The 26,717-nt window shown below is 50.9% G+C and overlaps 4 protein-coding genes across 4 annotated transcripts; 3 read left to right on the top strand and 1 right to left on the bottom strand.

The window, feature by feature from the left end:
* The first annotated feature begins 22 nt into the window (after positions 1-22).
* Positions 23-5,292, top strand: EDB91DRAFT_1216985 (uncharacterized protein). The gene is made up of 5 exons (XM_041320841.1): positions 23-339; positions 389-542; positions 603-2,034; positions 2,086-4,281; positions 4,344-5,292. Exons 1-5 carry the CDS (start codon positions 87-89, stop codon positions 5,067-5,069), a joined length of 4,761 nt encoding a protein of 1,586 aa, XP_041181636.1. The 5' UTR covers positions 23-86; the 3' UTR covers positions 5,070-5,292.
* Positions 5,293-11,874: 6,582 nt separating this feature from the next.
* Positions 11,875-14,532, bottom strand: EDB91DRAFT_1106642 (RHD3/Sey1; the record flags this gene model as incomplete). Its single annotated transcript, XM_041317486.1, has 11 exons — positions 11,875-12,170; positions 12,228-12,454; positions 12,504-12,642; positions 12,693-13,069; positions 13,119-13,314; positions 13,364-13,700; positions 13,757-13,920; positions 13,969-14,054; positions 14,105-14,179; positions 14,235-14,332; positions 14,390-14,532. Coding segments are annotated over 11 exons (2,138 nt in total), but the record flags the coding sequence as incomplete, so codon positions are not given.
* A 645-nt stretch (positions 14,533-15,177) lies between these two features.
* Positions 15,178-15,736, top strand: EDB91DRAFT_682681 (uncharacterized protein). Its single transcript, XM_041328083.1, has 2 exons — positions 15,178-15,464; positions 15,509-15,736. Exons 1-2 carry the CDS (start codon positions 15,307-15,309, stop codon positions 15,624-15,626), a joined length of 276 nt encoding a protein of 91 aa, XP_041181634.1. The 5' UTR covers positions 15,178-15,306; the 3' UTR covers positions 15,627-15,736.
* Positions 15,737-16,236: 500 nt separating this feature from the next.
* On the top strand, positions 16,237-25,750 carry EDB91DRAFT_1234945 (uncharacterized protein; the record flags this gene model as incomplete). The annotated part of the gene is made up of 29 exons (XM_041321264.1): positions 16,237-16,531; positions 16,586-17,639; positions 17,664-17,858; positions 17,901-18,059; positions 18,081-18,166; positions 18,194-18,217; positions 18,254-18,303; positions 18,328-18,419; positions 18,441-18,486; positions 18,511-18,552; positions 18,607-18,710; positions 18,738-18,778; positions 18,809-18,857; positions 18,897-19,042; positions 19,082-19,641; positions 19,696-19,797; positions 19,832-21,214; positions 21,261-21,265; positions 21,305-21,449; positions 21,486-21,740; positions 21,830-21,858; positions 21,885-22,485; positions 22,546-22,710; positions 22,732-23,997; positions 24,023-24,104; positions 24,224-24,457; positions 24,511-25,085; positions 25,205-25,244; positions 25,266-25,750. The coding sequence occupies 29 exons, from the start codon at positions 16,237-16,239 to the stop codon at positions 25,748-25,750; spliced, it is 8,310 nt and encodes a 2,769-aa protein (XP_041181633.1).
* Positions 25,751-26,717: the final 967 nt, after the last annotated feature.

Genomic DNA, 26,717 nt, shown 5'->3' with positions numbered 1-26,717 from the left:
CACGTGGTTTGCATGCGGTGTCAGTGCTTTTGTTCTTCAATGCTACTCATGTCTTACTGACCCGTCGACTACGACGACGACCAACGATGCCGACGACCACGATGATAGCGACAACGACGACCGACTCGTTGTCAGCGATGACCAACGCGATATCGACGACTGAAGAGATACCTGCTTCACCGCCTACCTCAGACCAAGCAAATCTACTGCTCCCAATTCCTGCACCTTCTTTGAACAACTCCCAGTCCAGCTTCACCTTCTCCCATTCCATCGTAGCATCTGATACAGAATGGGGTTCACTGCCCCCGGAAGTGGCTTCTGCAGATATATCTATTGCTCGTGCGTGCGTCTTTTGTTTTTGGACTTCTTGCCCCTCATCTTTCAACAGCTGATGGAAGTTTCGTTGAGACCTCATCCGGATCAGCTGCCAGAGAGCTAAAGAGGCGCTATGACCAGTTTCTTGGCGTAGGAAAAGACGTCCGCTCTCCATACGCCATCACAGCCTTTGTCAATCAGCACGGAAAGCAGATGTACCGTGTCAGGTGCGGTGTCTGCCGCTTTATCGCAATGATGCATCGCTAATACGTTATTGTTATTTAAAGTCGTCGTGATGCAGTTGCTCCAGCTGCTGCTGCAGAGGAAGCAGAGCAAATGACTCATAAGGCGTCCATGTCCACTGATGCCTCCCGTACTCGTGCCTCCAGGACACGCTCACGCATGAGCATACATAATTTCATCACCCAGAATAAAGTAAAGCCCAGTACCCAGGAATCTCATGCCTCTTCCACCACCATCACCACCACCACCGCCGCCGCCCAGACACGCAAGTTAGTACGAAGGACCCGCTCCATCCCAGACATGTTTGGCATGGCTGCCAGCGCATCTGCTGCAGGTTCATCCATTCAACCCACTCCCACCGGCAGGACTCATTCCCACAGCGTTACTGGTGCAGACATGCCACGGCCACAACCAGCTTCGCTCCTCTCCGATCCGCCCAAACACCCTACCGTTGACATTTTCGCCGAAGTTATGCAGTGGCCGAACGGCTCTGTTCCTCCCTCACCATTTTCGAGCTCGGGTTCTGAAAGCAACGCGCTAAGTTTCATTCCACATCCGTTCGGACTCGGCGCCACGTTTGAATCACCAACACGACCGTCTCCTAATGGTTTCTTACTCATGCCGCGTGCCTTACGGGAGATGCAGTCCTTCGAGTCCGGTCTCACCGCACGCGCAGGAGATACATCCAAACGACCAGATACCCCTGATTCTATCCTACCCCTGCGCGTCTCACCCGACCTTGTTCCAGATTATTCACCTTCACCACCCCCAGGGATCATCCCACCCAACCCAGAATTCATCCCACTCCCTGAAACGAGCATGCATTCGCGATATTCGACTGAAGTGTTTGACGTGCTGCAGACATACCGCGGTCTTCCACAGCTGGATAGACTGTTTTCAGATCCGGCTGGTGAGACGACTATCAAGATGTCTCTTCGCGCAGAGGATAGCGCTGCGCCGCGTAATGACCCTCGTTTTGTCCTCTGGGGCGAAATACACGTCCCGTCTGATCTTGATGGCGATGATGTCTCGGTGTCGCAGAGTGGCATGTCTTCCCCTTCTAATTCCAATTCCCGCCGGGGCCGTGGACCCACAGACGTGCCTACCGTACGTATCGACGGGGCAGGCACCACGACGAAGGTGCTCATCGCGGCGACAATCGAGCGATGGATCGCGCAGCTAACAAGCGATCTCGACTACGACGAACTACTCAACTTCTTCCTGACCTACCGAACATACATCTCTGCCGTCGACCTTTGCCATCTTCTCATTTGTCGATTCCACTGGGCGCTTAGCGGAAAGGACGACATGGTGCGGAAGATCGTACGCGTGCGGACGTTCGTGGCTATTAGATACTGGCTGTTGACGTTTTTTGTGATGGATTTCTTGCCGAATCAGGAGTTGAGGCTTTTGTTGGCAAGTTGGTTGAATACGCTCGTGAAGGATCCTATCTTGAAGAAACATCAGGATGGTTTGGTGAGTCTTCCGTGTTTTCTGGGGGTTTCTCAGCTCAAGAACGCGAAATAGAACATCGTACGAAAACTGATCAAAGTCGTGAAAGACTGCAAAGAAGCCCACACCCGCAGACACCGCTCGGGCTCTGCCTCAGCGCGTCAAAGCATAAGCATCCCCACCAAACCCCGACCCACACACGTCCTAGGCGAAAAATTCGCAGAAGCCATCTCCTCCAAACACCAAGACGACAGCGACGTCGACCTCGATTTCGCACCTGACGAACCACCCACGCACCCACAATCCATTTTCTACGGCGACAATAACAACGCGTTTTCGTTCAACTCTGGCAGCGTGTCTTCACCGCCAAGGGCTGGTGCAGCTGCAGCTGCGATTTTACAACAACCTTTGCAAATGAATATATTACAACAAAGCCGAGCTTCTATTTCAGCAGTGGCTTCTAATACGACCGACAGTACCTCTACGAGCGGCTCTCCCCCTATCGTGTTCCCGCAGAGTGCGCTCTCACGCGCGTTCGTAAAGACCATCGGACGCTTGGGAAGGTGGAAGAGGGTGCTGAATTCGAGGCAGACTGTGGATACTGGACTGGCGGTACCTGCGAATGTGTCGGCGTTCGATTTGGAGTTGAATTCGACGGGGGATTTATTGATGGTGAGAGGAGGTGTTGAGCAGTATTTGAAGATGATTGAGCCGTTGGGAGGGCGTAAGGTGGAGAAGGTGTTGGATGGGGCGAGTGCTGTGCTTGGGAGGCAGAGTCTGAGTGTGGAGAGGGAGAGTGTGGTTAAGGGGCATGAGGCAAAGCCGGATTTGTCGTTGACGCCGACACAGCTGCGTGCTGTTACGGAAGTGGAGGAGGAAGAGGAGCGGGAGAGCGTGGAGGTTGGTTCTATTCGAGATAAGCGCGTGTCTATACAGGAGGAACGCCAATCTGTGCAGGAGAAGCGCCAATCCACACAGGAGAGACGTCTATCCATATCGTCCACCTCCCGTGCGTCCACGCGTACGCACTCGACAGACTCCTTTGGCTCCATCTTATCCACTCGATCACGAATAAACCCCCTCGTAGCGCAAGTACAAGCCCAGCCGCCATGGCGGTTCGATGTCGTGTCCATCGACGATCTCGATCTCTCAGATACCTCTTCCGAGGCGCATGGAGAAACCCCAGCTGCACCACCAGGTCTGCGCAAGCCCCCGCGTCGACTCCCACTAAGACGAGATTTCGAATTCGTACGTCGGTCGGTGGACAGCGTGTCTTCGATGGGGATTCGTTCGCGAGATTCAGTTGCATCGGGTGGATCTACTGTGTCTTCTGCGTCTGTCGGTGCTCCCTTGGGTCATAACATTCAGCAGTGGCAGGTAAACGCGCTCGTGGACTCATTGAGCGATGACGACGATAATGGGGGCGTCGAAGATGCGCTCAAGCGTCTTGAAGGCCAAATAAATCCTCAGAAGCGGAAGGAGAGAGCGAGGAAGGTTGATGGGTGGGTGCGCACTATTCAGGAGCGGATGGTTGCGGGTGATTTTGGGGATGAGCAGCCAAGGTTTTTCGGAGAGGATAATGAGGAGGATGACGAAGATTATGTGATCGATCAGCATGAGACTGGGGTGCTGAGGATGGATGGACAAACGTTTGTGGGCACTGCGTCGCAGGTGACCATCTCAGGGGCTTCAACGGAGGATCATTTCACCTCTGGGCGTTTGGAGTCGTCTGCGCCGTTTGAAGGGATGTTTGGAGGATCAGGACCGACGTCTCCGCCTGCGAGGATGAGCGATTTGAAACCTGCACCTGAAGATGCAGTTCCATTGGAGATTCTGCAGAGCAGGGTACCGTCGAGGCCATCTACATCCCATGGCTCGCCTAAGGCGTCACAGTTCATAATAACCTCCCCATCCAAATTCATCCCCCCCGGTCGAAAACAGCATCGCAGCTGGATCCTGACCACGAGCACCGACACGGTCGTACAACATTTTTCGATGATCGACCGAGAGCTTTTCTTGGGGGTGAAGCCTGAAGAATTGATCTTGGATGATTGGATGTCGTGTCAGGAGGTGAACGTGTTGGATTGGGCGCAGTATCTCAAGGACCGGGCGCGTTGGAAGGCTGAGTCGCGGTGGAGCCAGAAGACGAGCGCGTTGGCTGCTGTTCGTGGGCGATTCAATCTGCTTGTGAATTTTGTGGTTGCGGAGATCGTGATGACGCATCCGAGCGATCGGGCGATGTTGGTGGGCAAGTTTATTCGTGTTGCTTTAGTGAGTTTATTTTCGATGATGATTTTTTTTGTGACCGACTCTGATTTTGCGTTGCGTTGCAGAAAGCGTACGTCCAGAGTAATTTCAACACGCTGGTAGCTATCATCGCCGGTCTGCGCAACGAGTGGGTCACGAAGGCTATGCGTCGGCATTGGGGGCGCGTGAGGTTGTGGGAGAACGGGATTTATCAGAAGCTGAAGCAATTTGTGTCGCCGGAAGATGATTTCAAGGCCATGCGCGATGCCATCGCTGCCATGGGAGATTCAAAGCCTGTGAATGTGACGGTCCGAACGTCGACGGTCATGAGTGGCAGCAGCACAGATCTGCCTTCAGGAAAATCAAGAGGTGTTAACGACTCCAAGACCCCATCAGCCTGCGTCCCATTCATAGGCGTCTATTTATCCCAACTATATCGCTACAGCAGACTCCCGGACCTTATCGACCCTACATCACCTCACGACCCCGTCGGCATCGACTCCCAAACCGTCAATTTCGAATCCCCAGCACACCCAGAAGTATTTGATTCGCTCACACCTCTCCCGCCTTCGATGCAGCTAGAACCTTTGATCAACGTGCATAAACAGCGGCTAATTGCAGGCGTGATCAAGGATTTGGTGGGCGGGCAGCATCTTGCGAGTCGGGTTCAGTATCCGATCGATAAGAAGTTGTTTGGGAAGTGTCTTAGGGTGAGGGGGCTTGATGGGGAGCAGATGCAGATGGCGTATGCTAGGTTTGCGGATTCGGAGACGGGCGTGGCGGTGCGTCCGACGGGGTATCTCCCTTTGTAGAAGTGTAATGTTCGTGTTGTGCTTTTTTTCTTCGACATTCTGTTATTTGATTTGGCGCGCAATATGGGTATGGAACTGTCTTTGTTGTATTGAAGAGAATAATGTACACAACACATACTTGGGATTGAGGTTCTGTATGACAGCAGCCCTGGAGCCTCTATAATATATAGTCATTGGGTTAGTTGGTAAAATCACAATGAAAGGCGTTCCACTTTGATCATTTTTTGGTGTATTCCTATAGTTCCCGTCAAGCGAAGAACCGCGAGGGTTGGTTTGACAGGGTGTGATATAAAGTAGCCGTGACCCGTTGGGAGGTTTAATGCCTGGTTGTGTGCCTCCGAAGCCGCAGGAGACTTGGAAATGAAAAGATCAGCAATACCCATCCGTTGGGCTGGCGGAGAGTTAGTTCCGAAGCAATTATGTTCAGGAACTTGTGAGGCATTGATACGTTACAAACGCGATGCATATATTTTGTGACAAAGGGTGCTTCGTGTCCACTTTGACGCTGGAGCAGGGCGAGTTGGCGTAGTTTATTCACCTGGGTACTAGACTTCGGGCGTTTGTCATAGGGTAGCAACTCATCATCAGATCTAGGTCTCGTCTAAGACAGGCTTGTTGTTCGTCTACACCGCTCCAACGTGGCTTCGATTGGAGCTTTACGGGACATGTTCTCGGTATGCGAGCAAGCCATGGCCCATATGTCTATCAAGTCAACAAAGAGCCTCGGGGCTAGAGAGAGAGGAGTTCATTACATTGGTAATTACACATGACAGATAAGATAAGCATTCACTTCTGAAGACGTAGTATATATCCAAGATCTCCAGATGTGTAGTGGTTCAGCGCCTTGAGAGTTTTGATATCGCATACAGCAGTGAACTCCTCCTCATTGCACGTGGAAATAAGTTTCAAGTTGGGGACACCAGACGCCCGGATGAGTGCTGCACTCTGTAAGGTCCTGTCTGAGCAAGGTAAGCAGTCGTTTTCAATTCCAGTTCCCTCCCCACCATCTCTCCCGTCCCCACTCCTGTACTCTTTTGCAATCGCACCCATGCGATGGAACTCGTGTTTGCAAAAGATGCATGGCCTTGGAAGCATCGAGCCATGGGTCTCCCTCGGGTGACACAAACGGATGAAAGTTGCAGAAAGCCATTCTTGAAGATCAGGGAATTGCAATGGACCACCGGTGATGAACACATGCCGGACTGAGGGGACGTACATTTACACTTGCTTGTGCAATAGTGACAGTGGCTGCGATACGCGTCGAAAAGCTGGAGTACTTTGATTGAATGATCTTCAGGAAATACACCGTAGGCAGCCGCTGTGTATCATAAGATCAACACACGTTCCCTTCAGCTCGCCGAGAGCCAGACGGACTGCTTTTCGTAACTGAGCACGAATTGGCATTAATGGCCCGGACGGCCAACATTCATTTCAACTTCATTCTGCTTCAGCCATATCAACTTTAGTACTTACGTGGCAACTCCCTTTTTGTTCAGCTAGAATCAGGCTGCAATAAGGGCTTAGCCCTTATGTGGGAGTCACATGTGTAGTACCATACGACTTATCATACAACTCATGTGTCTCGATTTAGATCGTTACCCACAAGCTTGCCGCACAGCAGCCTCAACCAGATGAGTGCCCCCTCGTCCTAACCGCATTCCACAGCATCCGACACTAAAACCACAATTGAAACTTGATTGAATCATCCATCCATTCGACTCTTGCGCCTTGCAATCTCCATCACTCTATAGCTTGATCGTTTCGCTGTTGCGGCCATCTATTTGTCATCCTTAAGCCTTCTGCCGACCTTTTGCAACAGATCCAAGTTACAGCTTAGACTTCCTCACGTTTTATTGTCAACCTTCACCAATGAGTCACTCGAGTCAGTATCTTCATGAGTCTTATCCCCTTTCTCGTCCTGACCTCATGCATCATCAGCCGATGGAACTTGGGAGAAGCTGTCCCAGGTCGCTCTCAAGGGTGCTGCATACGACTCCCGTGAACGCCAGCCTCATCCCAAATGTTTGGAAGGGACCCGGGTGGACCTTCTCAACTACATCTACGAATTATCAGATAAACGAGAGAAGAGTCAGCTCATCTGGCTGCATGGCACGGCGGGCGTTGGAAAGTCCGCTGTTGCGTTTACTGTAGCTGAAAGGATGAGAAGTCTGAAAGCGACAAAGGAGACGAATGTTGAGAAACGGCTGGGGGGAACATTCTTTTTCTCGCGCACCAACACGAACCGCCGCACGACTGCGTATTTCTTTGCAACCCTCGCCTATCAGCTTGCCAGTAATTTCACCGTCATCCGGAAGGACGTAAACCATGCTATCCGTGAAAATCCCGCCATTCTAGACCCCGACAGTTCTCTTCGTGACCAGATGGAGGCGTTGTTTCTCCAACCTCTTCGGAAGCTTCATGGCAGACTGGACGGGTGTCCGCCTTTGTCGTTTATCGTTGACGCCCTTGACGAATGCACCTCTGAAACGGAGCTTGCTGATCTCATCTCCCTGCTTGGCCGAGCTCTTCGTGAACCTGATCTGCCCATGCTCCACATTCTGCTTACTAGTCGCTCAGAAGTGCATATCCGCGAAGCCATGCAGGAAGACGCGGTGCACCCGCTGGTGTGCGAGATACCGGTGAAAACTTCTGGGGACGGTATCGCTGCCATCATCTCCTTAGATGGCGCAGACGTTGACAATGACATCTGTATTTTCCTGGAACATTCCTTCAGAAAGCTGCGGGGCCGCTATCCTGATTTCCCGCAACTAACGAGGGATCAACTAGTGCAACTAGCGAGTCGAGCAGGCAGACGTTTCATCGTGGCTTCGACGATGATGAAGTTTATCAACGATGGATACAATGATCCCCGCGGTCGGCTTCAGATCATGCTCCAGCTGACGAGCGAACTGCTCCCAGGAACGGAGGTGTATAAGTTATACGACAGCATCCTCTCCACATGCGCTGATCCCAATCGGGCATACATGCACCTGTCCATTGTTGTCGCCCTTGCAGACCCTCTTCCGATCTCACAAATTTCTAAACTTCTTGGCCCTGGTGAGGGCAGAGATGTTGAGACAACGCTGGTGCAGCTACGGTCCATCATGGACATTCCTACCGACATCAATCTCCCCGTGACTATCTATCACGCGTCCGTTCGTGACTATGTTTCCCACCCCTCGAACTGCAGCCTCCCTGATATACGCCGTGTCACACCCCACACCCTACTCGCTTACTCCTCTTTTTGCTTGATGATGCAAGATATCCCAGGAAGCACGACCCTCCTGGATGCGCTCGCAGAATTGAGCGAACATCGCGAAGTTATGCAATCTGACGATCCCCAGAATTTAAAACAATCATTAGCCTTCATTGTGCAGCTACCGGAGCCACTGCAAGTTCTTACAAGTCTGCTGTGGCTTCGGGGAGATCATAGTTCAGTGTTACAATGCTGGCTAGAGACTCTGGATGGGCATTCTTGGCTAGAGACCCTGGACGGGCGTTCCTGGCTCTATACCCAAGCGAAATATGTACTGGAGATCCAGAGGGAGGAGAATAGGCTGCAGGCTCTGGGAGAAGAGTACTGGCTGCAGACCTTCGGTGGAAAAATGTGGCTGCAGACCAAGAGCGGGCGGGACTGGCTGCATACCCCCGATGGGCGGGACTGGCTACACACCCAGGGCGGACACACCCAGGACGGGCAACATTGGCTGCAGACCCAGGACGGCCGAAGTTGGCTGCAGACCCAGGGCGGGCGAGGCTGGCTGCCGACCCCTGGGGGGCGTGGCTGGTTGCAGACCCAGGGCGGGCGAAGTTGGTTGCAGACCCAGGATGGGCGAGGCTGGATGCCGACTCCTGGGGGGTGTGGCTGGTTGCAGACCCCTGGGGGGCGAGGCTGGTTGCAGATTCAGGATGGACGACGCTGGCTGCAGACCCGGGATGGGCAACTCTGGCTGAAGACTCGGGATGGCCGAAGCTGGCTGCAGACCGAGGACGGCCGAAGCTGGCTGCAGACCGAGGAGGGGGAAGACTGGCTGCAGACAGAGGAGGGGGAAGGCTGGCTGCGGACCGAGGACGGGTGTGACTGGCTGCAAACCAAGCAGGGGCGAGAGTGGCTGCGGACCAAGGATGGGCGGGACTGGCTGCGGACCAAGGGCGGGTATGACTGGCTGCAGACCGAGGACGGGCGAGACTGGCCGAATGTCTGGGGAAATTGGGTGCCGAGCCCGGGAGTGATGACCATCAACCGACGGAGCCAGAGGAGGCGAGGGACAGAGAAGGAGCTGTGGGCCCCGGGCGGGTATGACAGAGTGCAGACCCCGCACATCCAAACCCTTGAGACCCCGGATGTGCAAGCCTGGCTGCGGACCCAGAGTGGGCAAGCCTGGATGCAGACCGTGGGCGTGAAAGACTTGCTGCAGACTCAGAGCGGGCGAGATTGGCTGCAGAGCCTGCAGTGGAAAGACTGGCTGCAGCCTGGCAGTGGACAAAACTGGCTGCAGACCCTGGATGGGCAAGCCTGGCTGCTATCCCCAGGAGGGGAAACATGGTTGCACACTTCCGAGGGACAAGCCTGGCTGCGGACCTATGGGGGAGGGGACTGGTTGCAGACCCAGAGCGGGAAAGACTGGCTGCAGACCCAGAAGGGGCAAGAATGGTTGCAGACACAGAGTGGGCAAGACTGGCTCCAGACACCACATGGTCAAGCATGGCCACTGCTGCCTGTCTGGGTCGTAATGGAAGATTTCTCGAGCACGTTGGAAGCAGTCGACACACACACAATCATTCCAGAATTGTCTTTACTTCCAGCTTTTCAAGTGATCCAGCATTTCAAGAGTTTGCCAGATTTCTTGATGTTTCCGGTCTTCCTGGCATTAAGGCACCAGGATGCTTCCACATTTGCTTTACCACAAGGTCGGTTTCCAGACATGAAGATCATGCATGCTATGAAGGCCTTCGTGAATTTCGCCAGTGAACCACGGGAACGAAGTCGATCAGCCTCTGACGCCCTCAAGTATGCATGCCAAAATTGGGTTGTCCATCTCTCGCGAGCTCCGAATCCATGGGACCCCACCATCAATCATATATTTGAGTCCTTCTGGAATCGTAATCTCCTTTCTTGGCTCGAGATGCAGTGGTGTTTGAAGGGTCTGCGGTCATGCCTCGCGATTTTATCCGAAGGGGCGAAACTTGCAACGGTGTGCATCTTTGGTACTTTTTACGACTTAAAACCTGACATGCACATACAGAAACACCTCAAACCTCAAGCGTAACCTCTCCCACAAATCCGAAACTATATATTCAGGATATCATACTGTTTTGTTATCGCACATGGATATCTTTTTATATTGTTGGTGTCTACAGTAGCAATTATATTTTTGATGGGTATGCTTAGCGAGTACATAGTGGAAGTGGCTTTGATTCTCGGCTGCTTCAGTCTCGAAAATATCGTCCCCCTCCACGCTATGGCCATGGCGGCTTTACACAGCCAGAACTCGTCAGCATCAAATGTCCTCCTTGGTGCCGGCATTCCAAGTCGTAGTTCATGGAACTCTCACGGTATCGAAGTAATGCGCAGCTCTTCTCTCGTCACAAACTCTGTGTCGTGCACATCTCAACTGCGCAGGACAATGTACTACCCTACATAGTTTGGTGTTCATGCGTTTCAAAAGCCTATGTGTAGTGACAATATACTAAGTTGTAATATTTTAATCTGTAATTTGTCGACCGATACACTTGCTAGGATGCGCTCATTGGGAGATAGTGAAATGCATTGGACGCTGCTTTTGTGCCTGGCGATCTCTGTCCAAGTGGCGGTGTTAAAACGGGACTTCTGCGCAAAGAGGGGACTCCCCGTTCGTTTGATGCCGGCGCTGGTACCTACAACGGTCTGACAAAAAAAATCGACATCTGTAGAAAATAAAGTAGATAAAACCACGAACCTTCTCTGCGGTACAAAAAGCAGCTTGATCTACTTCGGACTCGGGCTTTATGACAACTATTGTCTGAATCTATTGGTCAGGTCAGCTACATGAGGTGACGGGGGACAAGATACTACTTCACCGATGGGATTTGCAGACAGTTTCAACGGCTGTTTCGACACGATGACATCTGTTGTAAGTACTAGTTGTCCTTTCATACCATCGAGAATAAAATGTCAGTACTTACTTGGAGTTTTAGTAGGAGAGTCGTCTATTCCCGGACCAATGAAGATTCGCGGGTATTGGGAAAGCACTAGAAATGTGTCAGTAACGTGCGATGCGGAAATCATCAGCACAAACCTTTTTCTTTGGGTGTCTTGGGATTTCGTGGTTGTGGATAGAGACGTTAAAGATTCTATGCGGGAGTAAGGGAAGTAGTTACAAGCAGGCCCGGTATATCTGGTACAAACTTACCCGTATGATCTCCGGGTACTTGAGAGGTAGCACTAGGCGAATGATGTTGTCTTCCAATTTTGTCATTCACAGTAAATTTGCAGGGTAAATTTGCCGGGCAAATTTGCCTGGTGCAAATTCCCGGAACCCTACTTCCAAAGGCCTGAGTATATGTGACGATCCGCTGCAGGCACATTTTGTGGGCAGGAAGATACAGGATATGTACATACAAGGGGTATATATACAGAGGTGTTGTGGGTATAATGTGGAGAAAAAATAGCGAAGCGCTCCCCGTTGTAATTGAGGGATCATCAATCAAATAGGACGGTATATACTATACAGGCACATTGCGAGAGATTAATATTGCAAGTGCGATGCAATCCATTGAAAGTCTCATCATGTCATATCAAATGACATTTCAATGTTATTTCAACGATAACAGCATTGCAACCGATCTTGCAAATTTCCGATAAAGCACGAGGATCCAGGACGGAATTCGTGCAATACTCGAGACAGTGCTGCGCTTCGCTTCGACATAGTATGCATCCGCATCCTTTCGGAAGCGAGAAGCAAGGTCAAGAGACTTTGTCTCAGTGAAGACGACGAGCGTTGAGGGGAAATTAAATTCATCGGTGGAATTGAGGGGATCAGAGGTTTCAGAGGGCAGTGTGAATTCAAGGGAAGGATCAACGGGAGCGATCTTGGCGTAGCGGGGAATGAGGTCCATCGTCTGAAACACCATTCAAATGTAAGTGCATAGATAGAAAAAATTGGGCAAGACACGTGCCTGGTCCTTGGCTGTCTGGAAGGCCCCATCAATATCATCGTCTGGTCTCCAGGCTCCAGGCACAGCATTTTCACCATAGCGGAAACGCTCTTCGAAATGAGCCTGTAGCTTGCCGAGGATAACAATATCAGTAGTCTGCTCGTCGATCTTTTCCCGTAGAACAAGCCAGGCACGTTTCCGCAGGGCAGCGAGGGACGTAGCATTCTCATCATCCGTACAGTTTAAGCCTTCACCAAATGTGAGTAAGAACGACGTAAAGAAGGTGAAGTGACTCACTTCTCGCCTTTGCTAGATAGGTCGACTCGGCTTTCTCAAGCGTTTGTTTGAACGTGCTCAAGACCTTATCCCACATGTCAGGAGTAGCTTTGTTGAGACTGATGCCAACGGGTTCAGAGATTTGATTTTTGAAGTTCCTCTGTGAAAGGTTTGTGAGTGGACACCGAAGGTCATTCTCAGACAGCATACTTCAATCAGGTTCGCCATCTTCTTCGTCTCATCCTTCCTGCACTGGTCAGCCACATTACCAATCTCCTCTCTGAGAGACTCGAGTTCGTCCTGCCATGTCCAGTCAGTGTCCTCCAGCGAGACCTCTGTCGCACCGTCTGCAAACAGTGTCTCGCACTTTGTCCGCGCCTCGCCAATCACGTCTGCAAAGTCATACTCCTCACCGCACAAGCCGTGAAGCAGCTCCTTTTTAAAGGAGCTGAGGCATGACTTGTGCAAGTTCTTGAGCTGCCCAAGGAAGAGGGGAGAAAGCGTCGAATTAAGAACCCCAAGAAGGTCGGTACGCTTCCGCTGGTACACCCCTTGGTGATAGCGAGATGCATCGCAGTCGTAGCGGCCTACGAAATGTATAAGAACATGTAAGTTAAATGGAGACAGCATCCTCACTGAGTGCTTGAGACCTCCAATTTCGCATCAAATCACCGAAACCTACCACGTGACCTGCCTCAATGGGTCTCCGTTGCGACTTCGACTGTTCAGTGAAGTGTGAGAGTGCAACGGAGGATATCTCGTCACATCGGAATTGTGCAAGGAGTTCCTGTTGCGTAGGCAGATCAAGGTCCCTGTTCGTTTGTACTTGTTGCTGAGGAAAACATCAGTGCGTAATTTATAAACATGTAAAATATCCTTACCCATATGTTTTCCATGTAGAACGCCACGCCATCAGCGGGAATTCGCTTATGGTAAGCAGGCTTGAAAATAAAATCATCCCTTTTTTTATCCACAAATCGTTTCCGCAGTTCTTGAACTTCAGCCTCGAATTGATCTGCAGCGAGAATCTTGTGGGGTAGTGCTGTGAATGAGAGGTCGAAGTAATCCGAAAGTCGACGATTCTGAAGGTCCTGTGGTTTAGAAAGGGAATCCCATATTTTCGTGAGGTCGGCAGTGAGGGTAGTTTGGAGGTTCGCGAGGGGAATGACACCAATATGGTCTCGAATTACGAATAGCAACAGAGTACGCCCTTGAGAACTGCACGTGGGACATCTTGAGGACACGAAGACGGGCATAGAATTAAACAAGCTTACCCGTCGTGAGCTTTCTTTCCGAACAGACCAAGGTTAACCTCAAATACGGTCTTCAGAAGACCCATGTTTGCACCCTGGTAGAAGCCAACGTGGTGCTCCCAAAGGTTGATGAGAAGTACTTCTGATGAAACAAGGGAGAAAAGAGCGGAATTGCGCTCGAAGTCCTGGGAGTGGTTGAGCAAGAACAATTATGAACTTAAACTCGTCCATACCTGGTCCTCTTCACGTTCTCGTCCATCCGTGCCTTCCACGTCCATAACCATGACACCCATGTCTTCCCCTCGGCACATCCAAATACCTCAAGCTGAGTTAACACGCAAACAAAGGTTGAAATGTCAAGATATTTACCTTTCGTAGTCTGCTGTCGTCTGGTCTCATTCATGACGTCGAAAGTAGTACCAAATAGTCTGTTTAGCAGTGTACCTGCAACAGTGCTCAGTGGACAGCGCTTCCAAACATTGGCATGCCAACGGCTTACTCTTCCCGGTAGACTGCGACCCAAAGACAGCTACTATGTTATAATTGAAGCCGGCGTCACGAAGACCCCATCGTTCTATCTGAGATGTCAAGTAGGTTCTGCGGAAGTTGACATTGAGTACTTGGAGAAAATTTGATACGTGCTAGCAAACTGACGTGAAATTCTTTTCATCATTGATGATTTGTAGCCGCTCAGAGGCCGGTGAGCTGTCGTTACTTTCTGGTGCGTGTCCATTTAGCATTGGATTGCCATTGAGCTGTGCAGTAAGCGACAAAGAGTCCGCAGCTGAAGGAGGTATTGGAATGGTTTGGCCGTCGAGCGACATGAAATCAAGTGGAAATGAGAGACAACGAAGTTACAGAACACCAGGTTTGAGCGTGCAAGTCAAAGCGTCATTCGCAACGTTTCAGGGGTTTATATCTCACGTGACTTTACACATAACAACAACACCGTATACACGATGCGATTACCATTGTCGTAATACCAAATATTATCATGACTTTGCCCGTGTCAATGTCTCACAATCTCACTGTGCCATCGTCACTCCCACTTGCTACTCTCTTACCGTCCGCTGACAATGCTATTGTAAGGATTGCATATCCTCTATGCACCGATCACGCTTCAAAGCGAAGACAATGTAGCTCCGTTACTCTTTGCATTCCTAGTTACAACTTCCTTACCTTGTGCTCACACTTCACGGTCCCTTTCTTGGACCGAGTATTTTCACCTCACCATATGCTCTTCATGCCGATTCCGGCCTAGTCAACCGTTTGAAAATGTATATAAATCATTCACGTACTCTCGTATCTACTTGACTTTGCTCCAGCTAGAGCAGGCGCTTATACAAAGACAATGGCGATGGTACGTAGAGCCGCCATGCTTGATCAATACGACGTCTTTATTTTGCGTACAGATCTCCAACATTACTATCCAACAGGTGTTGGCTGAGCTAATGATGGTCTCTATGTCGGAAACGTTCCTCCTGCCAGCGACGGCACTGGCTCGTAATTTCAAGTCAGTGAATCACAGCACGTGTTTTGAATGTTAAATTTGCTGGCATGTCTTCCACTACATGATTCACCTCTATATCCGGCATACTGACTTCGTCACCAAAGGCATTTCCCGTCCTACGAATCCGAACACGCCAGTTGTGTGCGTTGGTCCAGGAAAAGGCATTGTACCTATGCGTGCTGCCAGTGAACAGTGTATACACGAGGGATACAACAGTATGTATGGCCGTCCTTGTACGGCAGTTGATTTTTGATGACCCGTAGATACTGCCTTACAGTGTTTTGGTTGCTGTTCTGCACACAAGGATCAGCACTATCACTCGGAATGGTAATTTTATGCAGAATAACAAAATCTCCGCTATCTCGTTGCTTGTTCTCGTAACGGACCAGAAGGGGTCAAATGGACGTAGGTGCAAGATCTGACGCAGAAGGACGCACAGGATATTTGGGAAATGTTGGGGTAACAACGAGGCATCCTTATCATCTTAGGGTGGGTCTAGACCAAGTGTGGCGCATGATGAATTCTAAATTCCGATGGTAGTTCTTTGAATAAAATGCCTCCTGCTGTTCGTGAAGCTAGGCCGTGGGGTATGTTGCTGCGATGGAGAGGGCTGGAGGGTTGATCGCTGAGAGGTGTCGGAGCTCAGAATATTCGAAATTAGTGAGCGCCGAATCATGACGAAGTTGATGCACTCTGATAAGCAGACTCTAAATTACTTTACTTTACGTGTTGTATCAAACCTTCAGGCCTGCAGGCCCCACCCTCGACCCGCATGTATGAAATCTTCAAGTAAATGTGCAGCCCCGGTCGGCAACTCCCTCAGATCGCATGTGATGGACTCCTGGCGACTGTCCTTCGTGGTCCATCTAATTTGTACACAATGCTTGCTTTGCGTGGATCCAACCCTGAGGACGAGCGCTTAAGGGTTCCTTATTAGAATGGCCAAATTTCACCGTCAGTGGCCATTGCACTCTTTTTACATCCCGATAACATGCTTCAACATTCAAGAGTAGAATACCATTCAACAAATCTGGAATATATCATCAATCATGTGTTTTGCCCCCTCAAGTTGCCGCAAGGGAGTGACCATTCCCTTGAGAACGACCTGGCCTTATCTCAGGTAGTACTGGACACTGCTCTCGCCTTCAGCGACGAGCTCCCGTCTGCTAAGCAGCTGCTCTGGGCGAGCAGCGTGAAAATGCTTCGGAACCTCAAAGATTCAATCAGATTCAGCGTGATGTCTCCAAAGGATGTCGAATCTCAGATCAATGCTATGAACAACAATGGTCCGTTATTTCCATGTCATTTACATCTATTCTGTGCTGAGTATCAACTTGCAGATGTGCTTGTATACATGATTCGTGCACAAAACGCTGCAGTGCTCATGAGAAAACTCAAATCTGAGACCATATTCGAATCATTCGAGATTTCTCCCGACCCCACCGCAGTGATGAGCGCAAAGGGAAAGCTGATTTGTTCGTATCCTGGACCTGCTATCACAGTCCCGGATACGATCATTCACAACGCTACCTTTCCCGCTGAGCTCGCGAATTTTCTCACCCGCATGGATCGAGATGTCCTTGATGCGGCAGCAACGAGGGAAAAAGCCGGGTCCACCGTTGCCGAAGAGAGGGATACCGCTCATCCTCGATACATCACTGAACTCTTGACCGGTATACTGCGTGGCCTCGGGAGCGTTGCTGACGTTCCTCGCATCCGCAAGCGCATCGGAGATGATGTGCTGTGGGACAGCGCGAAATTGCCATGGAGGCGGTCTCCACTCTGGCTTGTAATTCGCGTTGCCTTACAGACGACTCTGGAGCGCTGTGCTCTCGGACGAACGACGTATAAATCGTTCATACTGTTTTCCATGGCGAGGCTCACGACCCTTTCCCTCGACTGTGACTTGCCAAATGATACCCTACACTTCATGTCAGCTAAGATTGCACGCCGTCTTTTCAAACTTGGATCCTCTGCTTCTCCGGAATTATCGCAGATGGTCTGTACAGTCACCAGTGACGTGAGGAGTATCCTAGAGGGAAGATGGGGATATGTCCAAGACGCGCAACAGGCCTCACCTCGTTGGGCTCCCGAGACTCTCCAAGTCTTGAGAGACACTCATATTTCCTTAAACACGAGCCGAGAGTACATATGCCAAGCTTTGCAGAATCAGCATTCGTCCTTCCAACCGACCTCATTCAACCCCAGCTACCGCTTGCGCGGGACAATCGATGATTTCCTTGACGCTGATGCTAGTTTTTTGGTAGCTGCTCATGCCGCAGAACCATCCCTTTCCCTCATAGACTTCGAGACAGTCGTCAGATCAGGGATCGACGGCTGGGTTGCGCGTGTTTCATTTCAGAATATCGATTCTGCATGCGTCTCGATCGAGGCGTGCGCCTCCGCATATTCCTCGAGAGCGCTGGACGCTTACAAGGAAAACCCGGAGAATTTGTCGATTATGCTTCTTACTCTTTTCGAGCTCTGGGTAGCCATGGACAAGACCGTTATTCGACAGATCCCACTCCTGACAGAATATCCCCCCGAAATCCCACTGGCCCTTTGGGAGCATCTGCTGATCCGCCAATCTTCGGCCCTTGATCGTTTAAAGCAGTTACACGCCTACCTAAAAACTCGTCATTGCCAGGCTTCCAGCCATCTGTCGGCGTTCTCGTCTACCGACGATGACAAGTCGTTCGCAGCGCGCTACTTTTACCAGTCATACAAGCTGCGGGATTTGAAGCTGTCCATTGAGGCGGACGCCCAAGAGGAGCGAGAGAAGAAGTTGACTGAGCTTCGGATCCTCAACGAGAAGTACAATGACCTAGAGAAGAGCGCAGCAAACTCATCACACCTATACGGTGTCAACTCCCGCGGCTGGGAATACCATGCATCTTACTGTCCAAAGTGTGGCCTGGAGAGTGAGATGCGATCTATGACGATTGCAGTTCACGAGTGGCCTCTGCCACAGCGTCAACAGGACGCGATCGTGATCGTGTTTGAGCTAGCATGCCCCGCCGCGTTCGACGCGTGGAGATCTATGACATTCCATGTCCTCGTCGACGTTTGCACTCCAGAACAGATTTCGCCCACTCCTCCCTTCATGAAACTACCCCAATACGATGCCTTGCAGAAATACCGCCAGTGCCATCCAAGGCAAAGGCTGACTTTGGCGTCGGATGCCAAACCCTTCAGCAACTCCCATTATAGCCGCCCCAACATTCCCACGGTGCACGACAGGGTCTGTGTGAACAACGGACTCAAGTTTCGGCCTTTCGATATAACCACAGATGCATGGGTGGCCGACGTACTGCTGCTGCACTTCGATTCTAGAAAATTGTGCACTTTCCTTCTTCCAAAGGGACCATATGATGATTTGCAGCGGTACCTTGCAGGAACGTCCCACACGTCGAACGAGGTCATTGCCAATCAGGCAGATTGTCACAAGGACATGACCATCCACGAGTTCATTGCCTTCGGAGCCTTACGGAGTGGACCGCGATTGCAATGGATGAATGTGCTACGCGAACTCCGTGCGAGGACAATCAATTTTCGACATGAAGACATTCATCTACTGTTAGCGCAGGCTGTTTCACAGGTTGGCCCACTTTCGTCTGACAATGGCTTTGTCTGGCACGAGGAGCTGAACAGCATGCCCTTCATTGATGCACTACTTGGAGAGCTGGAGTATTTGATGGCAAGCGTCGAAGGAAATTGGTTGGAAGGTGTCACGATCGGCACTATCATCATGCTCGTGTGCCGCGTCTTGTCCTCGACTCAAGAAGAGAGTATGAGAAGTCGCGGATATTCGCTCCTTCAAAGGATACGTACTGCAGCCTTCACGTTACTGAGGCAGCTTTCCTCGAAAATGCAAGCCAGCGACGACGAGACAGTCAGTCAGAATTTACAAGGACGTGTTCGTGACATGGCAGTCACATGTCGGAGCACATTTGACATTGACGGAGACGCTTCGCTGCACCTCACGTCGAACGACGACATGAAGGTGTTTGCATATTGCGCGGTCGTGATTTATGACAACACTCCGAGCCAACCGAGCGATCTCTCACAACATTCCAAGCTCCTGCTAGAGCGAGACAAGAGATGCTGTCACGCTTTAGAACCCACTGTTCGTCGATATGCAGAGCTTCACAAGGAGGGTCTTGATTGCGCGATTGCGGAGATTTGGAGCGGCTACAGACCAGGAAATCTTTGGAGGGCATTGCCAGCTCCGAATTCTCGTTGGCTTGTGACACAGACTGCGCCTTCGTATTCCCAATCACCACAGGACGTGCACTTCAATTTGGTTAGTGGGTGCTTGCTGGTCGACGGGAAGCAGCTGGGCAGGCTCCCGTCAGTGATAGTGCAACACCCCACATACCAGTCGATTTTCGGTAATGTCAGCTTTTGAAAGTTGCGACTCTGTTGGTACTCGCTGATTTATTAATTACAGCAAATTCTGGACATCGTTCCAGCTGATATTCCTGGAATGGAGTATGCGACACGCGGGAATGTCTGCGACTATCATGTTAGTCACCCTTGTTTTCATCGCTCAGTAGCTAAAATAATGCATTCGCTGGTTACTAAAGGTGTCTTTCGCTCTCCGCGACTCCAACGATCTCATCGTCCGCGCGAAGCATATCGACAAAGGCTCACCTATTCTTCAGCTCATTCCGAGCCAAAAATTTGTGGATGACCTCCCGACGCCCTTGATAGTAGGTCACACTCATTGGCTTAACTTGCGCACGAGCGAAATCGAGATTCGGCCAGCAGAATATTGCTGGAAGTCTTCGCCTGAAAATTGGGTCCTGCGATTTGCTGTTGTGGGCTCCTCGACGCTGCAGAATGCCGGTGGTGCCACTGCTCTTGTCGACATACACAGCCAAACTTGGGACATGATCTCCAAGAGGATACATCCTCTGGAGGACGCCCGCTGCATCATGGTCACATATAACAAAGGATCCAGCAGCACTCCCTTTTTGAAGGCCGACTTACCTCGATATGGTCTTGAATTCTTCGTCGATGAGGATGGAGAACTCCAGTCCCGCAATATGCGCAACATGGTCGTTGATGTCATTCAGTCTACTGGAACGATGTTGGGATTGGTCAATCAACTCATCTTGCGTTCGAAGTCGCAAATCGCGGATGAGCATCCGCGCACCGTCATCATCCCAGACGGTCGTATCTCATACTCCGCTAATGGTCATCACGTTCGGGTTACCATTGCTCCTGAAGACACCCGAGTGGCGTACCACTTGTACAGGGTTGATGCAGATCTACGATGTCTCACTGGGAACGCAGGTCTGACGAGCAAGCTCTATCAAGCGCTCCTCCACGCTGTTACGAGCGGCTGTCTCCCTGATCCCTTGACAGGTCGAACAGGGTCCGAGGAGGCATTATATATCTTGCATTCCGCAGCTTGCCGCTCATTCATGAAGCTTCGGTCTCGTGATACAGATCTTTTATCCAAGATCAGTTCTCTGTCAACCAGGCGCATCTGGTATCCCACTAATCTTCGGAAGATGCAGACAGTTTCGTGGTCGTCCCTCGCGTCCCTTGCACAGCACCACGGTTTTCATCCAGCCGCGAAATCTATCATGGACTACGGGATGCAGCTTTCAACTTTCTCAGAAGAGTCTTCAAACTCCCGTCCTAGCTTTGATCTTCCGCCATCCATTGACCACCTCCTTGAGCGTGCATCCATTCGTGCCTCGGCAGTCTATCCCGATCAATTCTCTTTGCCACTTTCGCATGTTAGCACAGATGACATTTATGCTTCACGTGACGTGTCTGGTGGGCATGCGGAAGAGCGGGCATATCGCACCGCCTTCATGGTACACCAGTGGCCAAGCAGGCTTCAGGTGCAACGGGATCTCCTTAGTTTGTTGATTCAGTGGAAAGATGTCCAGGGCATTGGCAAACCGCTGAGCTTACAATACTCCAAAGACTGGCTTCAACCGAATTTTCCTCAAGTCTTCCTCTCTGCATACGACTGCTTACGTGGTGCAACCACGAAAGACACAGTTTCAACTGCTTTTCACCATGGCTTCGGTATCATACAGCTTGCAAGACGACCATGCGCTTGTCCCTACACTCCTAGCCTTTGCCACAGTTCCCGAAATTCGTAGTCTGGGTGACCCACCGAAGTTCACCTCCTATACTTTCTCGGATGGTTTCATGCCGTCCGACGCGATATTAGACAACATCGTCAGTTCATATACCAAAGATTATGACAGCAGCCAGGAGAGATACCTAGTTGGAAGGCCCTGCGAAGATGAAAGGGCTTTGGGGACGCGTCGTTATTCAGCTTTCCAAGACAAGTGTCGCACTGAAAAGCAGCTCATTCTCAGCAAAGTTCGGGACGCTTGGCCGTGCGAAGATCCTCCGGCACTCAATACGCTGCAAGTTAACTGTTACAATCTCAATGATCTATCGGAGCAACTTCGCTCAGTATTTCACAGCTGTTGGCGAAACCGTTGCCTGAAACAACACCTGGATGTCCTGCAGGGAGCTTCTTGGACGATTCTACACGCCTAATCCTCCGTCGAACCTACCCTCACAACATGATCTTGATTCCCGCGTTGAAGACTTGGATGTTGCTTCACCGGCCTCATCTGTCGATGCCCAGTACCTTTTCGGTAGAGATTCGCCTGATATACGCATGTGCGGGTCTTCCCAATTTCTGCACGATTCCAATCGGAGCGATTTGGTATCTTCGAACTCCGTAGTTACAGCGAGGTTGCAGCAGCTGATCCACGACTTTCGCGACCGAGGAAGTAACAAATTCCACCGTAAATACGCTGATGATCTGGACCAGAGCAGGTTGATTTTTTGTGAAGAAAAGATCGCTCCTCAACCAGATTCTACGCCGTACACGATGGAAGTACTGCTTGAGTACCATTCTCTCCATAGTCGGCAATTCCAAGACTCGCTCGAAACCATCGTACGCGCCCTCTCCCCTACTTCTGCTGCTGAGAACGCATTATACAATGCTGGGTTGTGGCCCCGAGTTACACCAAACTTCCTCTTCACTCACATGGCTTCTGTATCAAGAAATCGTTTGGGGCAGGCTTGGCATACGACTCTCGTCCGCCTGTCACAGATACTGTTGCAACTGCAACGCTCGCGAAGGCTGCTCATCTTTGCCGCTAAGAAAAACTGGGTCGAGTTCTTCAAGGAATTGGAGAACGAAGAATGCGATGGATTCGATCCGGAGCTCTACCCCGACTGGCTCTTAATACAGGTACGTTTCAAGAAGTCACTCATTTATTCATTCGTGGTTATTGATAAGTGACGTTGTCAGATTGAAAGCCAGTTCTTGGCACGACCTCTCCAATTGAAGGTTGCGCTAGAAATGATGTCGCCATGCACGGGAACAAATACTTCTCTCCAACTGAACATGGGCGAAGGGAAATCCTACGTCATCGTTCCCCTCGCCGCCGCCGCACTTTCTGATGCTCACAAATTAGTTCGAGTGATCGTGTTGAAGTCATTGTCTGCTCAGATGTTCCAGCTCCTGGTTGAACGACTGAGCGGCCTTGCACAGAGGCGCATTTTCTATATTCCATTCTCCCGCACGCTCTCTATTGGCTCGTCGAAGGTGCAAATGTATCGTGACCTGATGCAAGAATGCATGGACAGTAGGGGCATTCTGGTGGTGCAACCGGACCATATTCTTTCATTCCACTTGATGGCTGTTGACCGTCAGCTGCCCCCTCAGACTGAAGTTGCTGAAGATATACTGCAGACTCAGCTGTGGCTCGATGATCACACTCGCGACATCCTAGACGAAAGCGACGAAATTCTGCACGTCCGCTACCAACTGGTGTACACCGTCGGTCTCCAAAGGTCGCTTCAAGGTTATCCAGAACGGTGGACGACTACACAACAAGTGTTGAGTCTTGTCGCAAAGCATGCTCCTCGCCTAATGAGTGAATTTCCCTCTCACTCAGAAGTATCTATTCGCAAGCATGGAACATTTCCCTTCATTCGAGTTCTGCACTCGACAGCAGGTGAAAATTTGGTCCAATGGATCGCACAGGATGTCATCAGCGGAGCACTTGGAAACATCAACTTCGATCAAGCATCTCTCTCCGTCAAACAAGCTGTCCGCCAGTTCATCGCAACCGAGGAGATATCCAACACTTGTATCGGCTTAGTAGAGGAGCGCTATAGAGATACCACCGTCTGGCCCGGCCTCCTAGTCTTGCGTGGACTACTGGCCTGTGGTATTTTGGTGTACGCCCTCAAAGAACGTCGCTGGCGAGTGGACTATGGCCTCGCCCCAAAACGAACGATGTTAGCCGTTCCATTCCGTGCTAAAGACATGCCCTCGCTGCGGGCAGAGTTTGGTCATCCGGACATTGCTGTCACCCTCACGTGCTTGTCATACTACTATGCGGGCCTCACGCTCCAGCAGCTGATGTTGTGCTTCGAGCTTCTGCTGAAGCAGGATAATCCCGCCCTCGAGTATGAATCCTGGGTGCTTGGACTTCAGTCCGTCCCAGAAAGTCTACGCCACCTTAGCGGTATCAATACAGAATCCGCGGAGCAGCTCCGTGACCTCCAGCAACTGTTCGCATCCAACAAGGCAGTCATAGATTTCTACCTGTCTCGAGTAGTTTTTCCCAAGGAAGCCAAGGGATTCCCCAACAAGCTCACCTGCTCCGGGTGGGATCTCGCTCAAGAGAAGAGACATCTCACAACCGGCTTTTCTGGTACAAACGACAATCGCTATCTGCTACCAAGCTCAATGGTGCAGCACGACCTCGATTACCAAGCGCAGCACGAACGCTCGAGTCCTAGCATTTCTTCTTCGCCCAGAAAACGACTGCCTACAGATGCATACCGCCCGGCCAAAATGTGAAACATTTCATCGATGCCCTGGTCGCACAAACTCCCGAAGGTTCGCGTGCTCCTGGATGTAGGTGCGCAGATGCTGGAATTGAAGAATCAGGAGTTGGTAGAAGCATGGCTTCGAGCCAAGCGCGACGCCCAAGCTGCAGTCTTCGTCAATGACGACGATGAAATCGTCATTGTTAGTCGGAATGGGACGGTTGAGCCCTTTGCATCGTCCCCCTTTTCCCAGCAGCTCGATCAGTGCGTCGTATATCTAGACGACGCCCATACTAGAGGAACAGATGTCAAGCTACCTTCCGGTTTCCGAGCTGCTGTCACGCTTGGCCCCAAAGTCACGAAAGACCGCCTGACCCAAGGCTCGTGATTTTAGAATCCATGATATTAGTTTCCATATTAACCAATTACAAAGGATGCATGCGAATGCGGAAGCTGGGAAATGGGCACTCAGTAATGTTCTTCGCTCCGACTGAAGTTGATCGGAGCATTCGTTCGGCGACTCAGAAAGCCAATACCGACTGTGTCGATGTGGCAGACATCCTGTATTGGGCGATGCGCGAAACCTGTCTTGATATTCAGATGCGTGCATCCCACTGGGCTCAACAGGGATCGGACTTCAGTACGCGGCATTCCGCGTGGATTCAATTCTCGCACGCCCCTACCACTTCGATTTCCACCCTGGAGACAGCCTGGTTGCAGCCAGAGGAGCGTTCATTGGAGGATCTATACGCACCACGCAGTTCTTTACAGCTATCCCAGGTTTGCGATCCAGACGTTCAAAAGAAGTGCGAGGAGCTCGGAGTTCTATTGGCTCCCGAAAGGAGTATGGATGAGGAACAAGAAAGGGAGATAGTGCACGAGGTGGAGAGAGAACGTCAAGTGGAAAGGCCGCCCAGGGTAGAACCTGCAGCCCACGAGCTGCACGCGCACGTTCTTCAATTCGTCCAGACCGGCCAAATTCCCGCGGGATCTTCTGCGTTCATTCCAGTGCTATCCAGTCTTGACAACACCACTGCTGCGTTCCACTGAGGGCGATCAGTGGGCACAGAATGTTTTAGTCACCCATTGACTTCGCTCGCACGGTGGAAATGTTCTATGCTCAAAAGGAGGATGATTATCTGCGACCCGTCAATTGGGTTATAATCAGTGACATTGGACGCTGCCAAGTGCTGGTGGTCGTGAGCCCGTACGAAGCAAACACACTGCTACCTGATATCCGCAGAAGCAATGCAGTCCACCTGTGCATCTACACTCCTCGCACCACAAAAAATATGCAGGCATGCAATGACCTTCGACTCTACTGTGTTCCTTCGACGCCACGGTTGACACCACAAGATCCTCTGATTTTCCAGCTCGACCTTTTTGCAGGCCAGCTCTATTTCTCAAATTATGAGATGTATCTCCGCGTTTGCAGCTTCTTAGGACTTAACGCGCCAGATTTGGGGGACAAGGACTTGATAGCTGATAGCGATGGATTCATCAGCGAGGAGAATCGCCCTTCTGCGAGAGCATCGTGCTCGTTCAAGCGATCCCAGCTTCCCGCACTGAAGGAGTTGTTCGGAATGAGAAGGAAAGGCATGGGGTATCTTCCAACTCACGTCGGAAAGATGCTCAATGGCCGCATTCTGACTGAGGAGGATTTTCTCGACTGAGTGCCAGGTCTCTTGAGCGTGAGTTTTAGCGCCTCCCTCTCTGTCAGGACTCTGATTGACTGCAGTTGTAGTCAACAGCGGCTGTATCAACACGTAATATTGTGACGTTCTCCGTAAGTGTATTTGTAGTCGAATCTATAGGTTTTGTTACTCGAACAGACGTTGAGTATTTCCATGTCGATCGAAATACTCGGAATTTGATCCACCTCAGTGCATAGTAATAGTGTCATGATTCTATCGTGCAGTCGAAAGACAGATATCCCTGATCCATTAGTGGAGGTAGTATCTCGTTCGTATAGTTCTTCGCAGCCAGGGCTCGCCAGCGAGCAAGAGACGAGCCCAGCATCCGGCCTGTCTTATGGTAATATTGGGATGTGACGGAGTTCCAGTCACTACCGCAACGGCGGCGACTGCGGGAAGTGTCGCAGGTGTCGTAGCTTGTTGTGATGGTGATGGCGTGCTCTGCATTGCTCCGCTGGCTTGCTGCATGACACGGGTATTGGGAAGTTGAGAGGAGCTGGCAGCTGGCTTCTTTCTAGCGTGATAGTTCCTCTGCGTGAAAATGAGTCACTGATAAAGAATCGAGAAGGGAACAAAGCGTACAGGTTTTGCTGCTGTGCGCGGGACCTCGACGATTGGTGGCACTTGCAACTGGATGTCGGATACCAGAGACGAAGTCTTGAGTCCAGCTTACAGGACGGGATCGAGATTAGGCGTTGCGCTCAGTCGTCCCGTGTGGATCGAAGGAGCGGCGCTAGAATAAGGATGAGCGACCAAGGAGCCGTCGACGTGGTAATGCGGCATGATGATGACGTCGCCCGTGGAATGGAGTACCACGCAATGTAGAGAACTAATGTTTCTGTCAAGAGGGACTATAGTATAGACGGAAATTACATACATCTCATGCATCGTCAGAAAATCCTCGGGGTATTCGACGTGCGTCTTCGATTCGCAGAGCTCGTTGTCG

This window comes from Suillus paluster, assembly GCF_016628075.1.
Source record: "Suillus paluster strain FC165 chromosome Unknown EDB91scaffold_6, whole genome shotgun sequence".
Taxonomy (NCBI): domain Eukaryota; kingdom Fungi; phylum Basidiomycota; class Agaricomycetes; order Boletales; family Suillaceae; genus Suillus; species Suillus paluster.
Note: the sequence above shows the minus strand (reverse complement) of the source record. Positions and strands in the feature narration are given on the sequence as shown.

What these genes read in the sequence shown, in the direction of transcription:
- EDB91DRAFT_1216985 (XM_041320841.1), top strand. Translation starts at nt 87, where the DNA reads ATGCCGACGACCACGATGATAGCGACAACGACGACCGACTCGTTGTCA. An exon ending in AAGCAGATGTACCGTGTCAG is followed by an intron (nt 543 to 602) that starts GTGCGGTGTCTG and finishes TGTTATTTAAAG; the next exon opens with TCGTCGTGATGCAGTTGCTC. An exon ending in AGTTTATTCGTGTTGCTTTA is followed by an intron (nt 4,282 to 4,343) that starts GTGAGTTTATTT and finishes GTTGCGTTGCAG; the next exon opens with AAAGCGTACGTCCAGAGTAA.
- EDB91DRAFT_682681 (XM_041328083.1), top strand. Translation starts at nt 15,307, where the DNA reads ATGATTCACCTCTATATCCGGCATACTGACTTCGTCACCAAAGGCATT. An exon ending in CACGAGGGATACAACAGTAT is followed by an intron (nt 15,465 to 15,508) that starts GTATGGCCGTCC and finishes GATGACCCGTAG; the next exon opens with ATACTGCCTTACAGTGTTTT.